This window comes from Schistosoma mansoni (assembly GCF_000237925.1).
Source record: "Schistosoma mansoni, WGS project CABG00000000 data, supercontig 0169, strain Puerto Rico, whole genome shotgun sequence".
NCBI classification, from domain to species: domain Eukaryota; kingdom Metazoa; phylum Platyhelminthes; class Trematoda; order Strigeidida; family Schistosomatidae; genus Schistosoma; species Schistosoma mansoni.
Window position 1 is genome coordinate 17,045 of NW_017386056.1, and position 7,904 is coordinate 24,948.

Here is a 7,904-nt window from a genome sequence, read left to right on the forward strand (position 1 = left end):
GAGGCTTGAACTCCCTAGAATAGAGCCTTTGACCGTCACACGGCTCACTTGGGGGAAGGACTCTTACCACCTAAACCATTTCTTGCCAATAGACGTCGGTTACCAACTGGCATCCATATGCATCCGGATAGGCCCCACGACAGCAGGGCCAAGCACAAACGAAAGCTGGAGCTGACAATTCCACTCGTGGACTGTCTTGATCATTAAAAAAACGTGTAAAGGACAGGGACTACCAACTCGGTAAATATCGTATAGGTAGGCTACCTGTCCACTCACACACGGCTCATATAGACAAACAAGAAGAAGCTCACGCGTTCCAAATTGAAAGCATAAACTGCCTATACACGAACGCCGCGAGCTTGCCAAACAAAATGGATGAGCTACGTGAACTTAGCAACGCTAATGATGCCCATCTGATAGGAATATCCGAAACTTGGATAACGTCTCAGTTTACGGACCAAGAGTTAGCAATAACTGGGATGTCTTTATTTCGCAACGACAGAAAAACAGGAATGGGGGGTGGGGAGCACTATACACACGGTCATGCCTGGATGCGCACCAACTTCACAACCAAGAGTTTCACAATCTTGACGAGTCACTATGGTGCTCAGTAAGATTATCTACCACCTCGAGGTGCCTAGTTGGGGTCGTTTACAGGAAGCCCACTGCCGACATCGAATATGACAAACGTCTGCTGGAAGGATTAACTCTCTCTACGCGTCTCGGATTCTCTCATATCCTGATTCTAGGGGATTTCAATCTCCCTAGAATCAACTTCGTGGAACATACATACATTGGTGGTGCCAACTCTACTGAAGCTCTGTTCTTCAACCTTATCGGCGACCTGGGATTATTTGAAAATGTGAAGTCGACAACCCGTTGGAGAAACAGTCAGACGCCGTCACGCTTAGACTGGGTATTCACAAATGAAGAATTCCTAGTTGACGACCTCTCAATCCTGGCTCCCCTGGGGAAAAGTGATCACGCCGTCTTATCATTCAGCTTTGTCAGCAAAACGGAGCTACGATATCCTACTAGCAACAAGCGCTGGAACTTCAAACGGTTGAATGTGTTAGCTTTACAGGACTATCTACAACAGGTGGATTGGGATGTTCACCCTCAAATTGAAGTGGATGCTCATTGGGATTTTTTACTGCACACGATCTTATGTGCTACTGAGCATTCAGTTCCTAAAATGGTCCCAAAAAGCTACAAGCAACCTCCAATCATCAAGAACCGCACTCGTCGTTTGTTAAGCCGCAAAAGGCACTGTTGGGCTGAATATAAACGAACTGATAACAACGGCACGTACAGGCAATACAAACATATAAAGAACATATGCACAAAGGCAATAAGAGAAGACAGGCTTCAGTTCCAGACCAAGCTTATCGATAGATTCGTCTCCAGTCCGAAAAGCTTGTTCAGTTATGCAGCTTCTCTTCGACAAGGCAAAACTGGAGTTTCCCAACTGCTTGGTCCTAATGGCCCGACCAATAACGACAGTGATGCCGCTAACCTTTTGGCTGAACAATACTCCCGGACATTCCAGCTGACCCACATCAACCATACTGACGAAAGCTTCATCTGCACCTGTACAGGACTTTCCGAAGTGGACCTGAGTGCTGACCTGGTGCTCCGTAAACTGCAGAACCTAAGGAAAGACACTTCTCCTGGTCCGGACATGGTTCATTCCACTGTATTGAGGGAAGCAGCTTCAATCCTGGCGACACCACTTGGCGTGATGTTTTCACACTCGCTAAGCAGAGGCAAACCACCGGAAATATGGAAGCTGGCCCACATCACACCAATTTTCAAAGGAGGTCGACGCAGTGAACCCTCAAGCTACCGACCAGTGGCCCTTCTCTCCATACCTTCAAAAATTATGGAATCCCTAGTATTCGACGGCATACTAGAACACTTATCATCCTCAAAGTTTTTCTCGCCTCAACAGCATGGTTTCAGAAAAGGTCATTCTTGTATGATCAACCTGCTGACTGCGGTGGATAGATGGACAACCATCCTTGATCGCAAGGGGAAGGTTGACGTCATCTACCTGGACTTTTCAAAAGCTTTTGATAGGGTCAACCATGCATGTCTTATCAAGGAGCTTGGACGATTGGGTATAAAACCCCCTTTAATTGATTGGCTCTCTTCATATTTAGAAAACCGACACTTTAAGGTCAGGGTTAACTTCACTCTCTCTAAGGCTATGGAATGTCCTAGTGGGGTCCCCCAGGGTTCAATACTAGGACCTCTTCTCTTCTTGATTTATATTAGCGATCTTCCTCAACAAGTTTCATCTGACTTATTGCTTTTTGCTGATGATGTGAAACTTTGGAGAGAGATACGTAATCATAATGATACACTAGTTCTTCAGGAGGATCTGACTCGACTTCAAAGTTGGGCAGACGACAACGGACTTACCTTCAACACTTCAAAGTGCAAGGTAGTTCATCTGAGACATGTTGCAGACTATAGTTATAACTTAGGTAACTCACCTCTAGAAGTTTCCCAAGTTGAAAAAGATTTAGGAGTGTTGGTACCCTACGACCTGAAATCGTATGCGAACTGTGACAAAAACGCCTCTCAAGCAAACCTTGCACTGGTAACATTGAAGCGCATTTTTGGCCAGTTTGACGGTAGAACCTTCCATATAATCTTCAACAGTTTTATTCGTCCCCACTTAGAGTACGGAAACATAGTATTTCCTCCCTCCCTCCAAAAGGATAAGGTCACTCTGGAACGTATACAACGTCGAACCACGAAATCAGTTCGGGGTCTCAAATTCAAACCTTATGAAGAGCGCCTCAAATCACTTAACCTTTACCCGTTAGAGTACAGGCGTCTTAGAGGTGATCTTCTTATGACTTATAGTATCCTTATTACTTCTGGTCATCCCCTTAAACAACTTCTTAAGCTTAGTCATAACACTAACCTCAGAGGTAACACCCAGAAATTGGAGACCCTACATAGCAGAACAGATTGCAGACACAACTTCTACTCCGTTAGAGTTGTCAAGTGCTGGAACTCGCTGCCGACTGATCTAGTCCAAGCGACCTCCCAGGAGTCCTTTAAGAGGAAACTTGACTTATTCTTAAGGACTAAGGATAACATATTATTATGATTTACCAAACTCTTTTTTTTCCTCTATTATCGTTCATATACCTAGGTTCTTACCTGGAGGTATTGGTGATCCACTGCTACCAGACACGGAAGCCCGTTAAGCGAAAGCTTCTTCTATTCCGTCCTCAACCATTTGAACCATTTGAATCGCGCTTAGACGATGAAGCAGCAAAAAGGGCGATAGCCAATGGTTTTACTGCAAGCAACTCATCTGTTCAAAACTGGAAGATTCTTGACGAATGTTTTTCGTCAACAGTAGACACTCAACTGAGGACCATGCAGTTTCTATCGCGTCACCAGAAAATGAGTGAGGAGCCCATTGAATACCTACACTCTCTGCAGCAAGCCGCAATATTAGCCTTCCCCAGCTTAGACGTCTCTGTTCGGGAAGAATTAATACGTGCACGATTTACAGAGGGGCTCTTGCCAGGTGCACTACGACAGCACCTTCTATACATGCCACCGAAAAGCATTCAAGACCTAAGAACCACAGTCCTTCGGTTCGTTGCCGCGGATAAGCTATCAAACGCTTTCAATACACCTCATTTGTCAGCGAATGTTATTGAACAGCCTGGAGTACCACATCAGTCCGACCCTACTCAAACTATTTCCGCGGTCAAATGGCGCCCCGATAGACAGCCGTTACGAACTAGTCAACATAATCGGAAGACGGAGTGTTTTTATTGCCAACACTGGCTGGAGAGCCCGGAAATGCGGGCACAATAAGTTTTGGAAGCAAGGTGAGACTAGTTTTTCCCATTTGTCTTCATATTATTCTAAATCAGTATATCCTATAACCATAGCTGATAGTTTACAGGGCCTACAGACTACTATTCTACTGGATACAGAGGCTTCAGTATCCATTGTGAGAGAAGAATTTTTAAGCACATTGAATCGCATAAACCGACAAAAACCATGTTCCTCCACACTAAAAACAGCCGGTGGTGACCTTCTGGAAGTACGGTCTAAGGTGTGGTTGGAAATAACGGTGAATAAACATTCATTCCTACACGAATTCTTGGTATGCCCCACACTCACCTGGGATGTTATACTTGGAGTTGACTTCATGTTAAAATACGACGTCGTTATACATGTAGCTAAGGTGGAAGCGCGGACCGGGGAAGTAACCATTCCGACACATCGTCTTAAGAACGCAACTAAGTCGGTAGCTCACGTAGAGGTGTCGGAAGTCATACACTAGGTACAAACCAATGAACAAATAACAGAGAATGTCCGTCTATCAACCATTTCCTTACTTCAAAAATTTAGTTCTGTTTTCGCAGAGAATATCTCTGGTAATCGGACGACCACGGTACAACAGTCTATTCCCACAGGTGATCACATGCCATTACGTCAACCACCCCGAAGAGTACCGGTACACTATCAGCCTCAGCTAGAATCAATGATAAAAGAGATGTTATAGAAAAAGATTATTGTGCCATCTTCATCACCGTGGGCTTCACCCATTGTTTTAGTGAAGAAAGACTCCTCCCTTCGATTACGTATAGATTACCGTCGCCTTAATGCTATAACAAAGCGCGACTCCTTCCCACTACCACGGATTGATGCGACATTAGATGCTATGAAAGGTGCGTGTTGGTTTTCGACTTTAGACCTAGCATCCGGATACTGGCAAGTAGAAGTACGACCTCAGGAAGAAGACGACATTCGTTGTGCCAAATGGTCTCTACGAATTTCAGGTGATGCCTTTCGGGTTAACTAATGCCCCAGCAACCTTTCAACGACTCATACAGACGGTCCTACATGGCCTGGTACCACACAAATGTTTGATTTACCTTGATGATATTATTGTGTATGGCAGCACGCCTGAACAGCATAATGCCAACTTGAGGGCAGTCTTACAGCGTATTAAGCAGCACAATTTAAAGGTGAAACCGTCCAAATGTCGACTCTTGTAGAAAGAAGTACTCTTTCTAGGACATCGCAACACAGAAGATGGAGTAGCAACAGATAAGGAAAAACGAGCGCCATTATTAACTGGCCACAACCGAAACCTGCGGAGGAGGTACGTAGCTTCTTGGGGTTCGCTTCTTACTATAGACGTTTCGTGCGCGATTTCGCATCCCTAGCAGCACCTTTACATCGCCTGACGCATAAAGGACGGAAATTTTTGTGGACCACAGAATGCCAACAAGCATTTAACACCCTGAAATCATGTCTTGCTGCTCCACCCATGCTAGCTTTTCCAGACACTTCAGATAAAGGAGGTGAGTTTATACTTGATACTGATGCTAGCTCGTCAGCTTTCGGAGCAGTCCTTTCTCAAACAACACAGGATGAACGGGAGAGGGTCATAGCGTACGCTAGCCGGCGGTTAGATAAAAGAGAGACAAGGTGTTCTACGACGAGCCGAGATGCTGGCTTTGGTAAAATTTTTGCAACATTTTCGTCACTATCTCTTAGGGCGCCCTTTTCGTGTGCGCACAGACCATCGTGCATTTCAGTGGCTTCGTTCATTTCGCGAACCAGAAGGTCAGGTGGCACGCTGGCAGGAGAGATTGCAGGAGTCCGATTTTACTTGTGAATACCGACCAGGCAGCCGTAACACAAACGCCGATTTTCTGCCTCGTATACCCTATGCTCCTAGTACCATTAGTGCTGTCCTTAGCACAGCCCCAGAGATCGACTGGCCGTCTCTTCAAGCAACAGACCCTGACCTGCAGTTTATTTACCTACGACAACTACACGGAAACGATAAACCTTCTGCGGCAGAGTTAAAGGATCATTCCCCAGCGACACGCAGTCTTTGAGCCAGGTGGAGTAGCCTTAGATTGTATGGGGACACGCTATTTAGTCAGCGAGTCAAAACAACCATTGTTGATAGTACCACGTGTGCAAGGTCAAAATATTATGGAGCAGGTGCATCGAGAACTCGGGCACTCGGGGAAACGGAAAACCGAACGTGCGATAGCAATCCATCCATGAAGACGTGACTGAATTCTGCAAAAATTGTAGCACGTGCCATGCCATCAAGTCACCTCAGCAAAGACCCCGTGCACCGTTAGTCCCAATGACGACAGAAGGTCCACATCAACGAGTTGGTATCGATATCATGGGGCCACTTACAACATCAAAGAACGAAAACCGTTATACCCTTGGAGGTGAGAGGAGAATGGTTTTTGTCGGTTTATGCGATTCAATGTGCTTAAAAATCCTTCTCTCATAATGGATACTGAAGCCTCTGTATCCAGTAGAATAGTAGTCTGTAGGCCCTGTAAACTATCAGCTATGGTTATAGGATATACTGATTTAGAATAATATGAAGACAAATGGGAAAAACTAGTCTCACCTTGCTTCCAAAACTTATTGTGCCCGCATTTCCGGGCTCTCCAGCCAGTGTTGGCAATAAAAACACTCCGTCTTCCGATTATGTTGACTAGTTCGTAACGGCTGTCTATCGGGGCGCCATTTGACCGCGGAAATAGTTTGAGTAGGGTCGGACTGATGTGGTACTCCAGGCTGTTCAATAACATTCGCTGACAAATGAGGTGTATTGAAAGCGTTTGATAGCTTATCCGCGGCAACGAACCGAAGGACTGTGGTTCTTAGGTCTTGAATGCTTTTCGGTGGCATGTATAGAAGGTGCTGTCGTAGTGCACCTGGCAAGAGCCCCTCTGTAAATCGTGCACGTATTAATTCTTCCCGAACAGAGACGTCTAAGCTGGGGAAGGCTAATATTGCGGCTTGCTGCAGAGAGTGTAGGTATTCAATGGGCTCCTCACTCATTTTCTGGTGACGCGATAGAAACTGCATGGTCCTCAGTTGAGTGTCTACTGTTGACGAAAAACATTCGTCAAGAATCTTCCAGTTTTGAACAGATGAGTTGCTTGCAGTAAAACCATTGGCTATCGCCCTTTTTGCTGCTTCATCGTCTAAGCACGATAGGAGGTAGTCGAAATGTTCTGTAGCTGGAACCTTACGTAAATACGTCGTTACCCTGACCTTCCAAATAGCATAGTCTGATGAAACTCCCAGTAGTGTTGGTTGTGTGCTCTCGGCGCGTTCTCGTTGTCTGTCTTTGTAACTATGCCTCCTGATAAAGAACATATTAACATAGTGGTTATTGGGCATGTAGAGAGTGGAAAATCCACTACTACCGGACATCTCATTTTCAAATGCGGTGGCATTGACAAACGTGCTATTGAAAAGTATGAAAAATAGTCTGATGAGATGGGTAAAGGTTCTTACAAATATGCTTGGGTATTGGATAAACTGGAGGCTGAACGCGAACGTGGTATCACGATCGATATTGCGCTGTGAAAGTTGGATACCCAAAATTACTAAGTCACAGTTATTGATGCACCTGGCCATCGTGACTTCATCAGGAATATGATCACAGGAACAAGTCAAGCTGACTGTGCAATGCTGATTGTCGCGGCTGGTGTTGGTGAGTTTGAAGCTGGAATTTCCAAAAACGGTCAGACAAGAGAACACGCATTGCTGGCATACACATTGGGCGTCAAACAGTTGATCATCGCTATCAACAAAATGGACTGCACAGAACCTCCTTTTTTCTGAAGATCGCTACAAAAAAATTGCCAAAGAAGTTTCCGGCTACATCAAAAAAGTTGGTTACAATCCCGCCACAGTTCCATTTGTACCGATTTCTGGCTAGCACGGTGATAGTATGATAGAAAAGAGTACAAACATGCCGTGGTTTGAAGGTTGGGAGACAACAAGATGCCCTCACGGTCACTCGAGCTTTCATTGATTATTGGGTCTCCCGTTATGGCGTTCCATTCTCACTCCATTCTGACCAA

At 45.2% G+C, this 7,904-nt stretch overlaps 1 protein-coding gene across 1 annotated transcript; it reads left to right on the forward strand.

Annotated features, from left to right (window-relative positions):
• Positions 1 to 7,170: 7,170 nt before the first annotated feature.
• Smp_020460 (elongation factor 1-alpha (ef-1-alpha),putative) lies at positions 7,171 to 7,662 on the forward strand (the record flags this gene model as incomplete). The annotated part of the gene is made up of 2 exons (XM_018796932.1): positions 7,171 to 7,292; positions 7,470 to 7,662. The coding sequence occupies 2 exons, from the start codon at positions 7,171 to 7,173 to the stop codon at positions 7,660 to 7,662; spliced, it is 315 nt and encodes a 104-aa protein (XP_018646819.1).
• Positions 7,663 to 7,904: the final 242 nt, after the last annotated feature.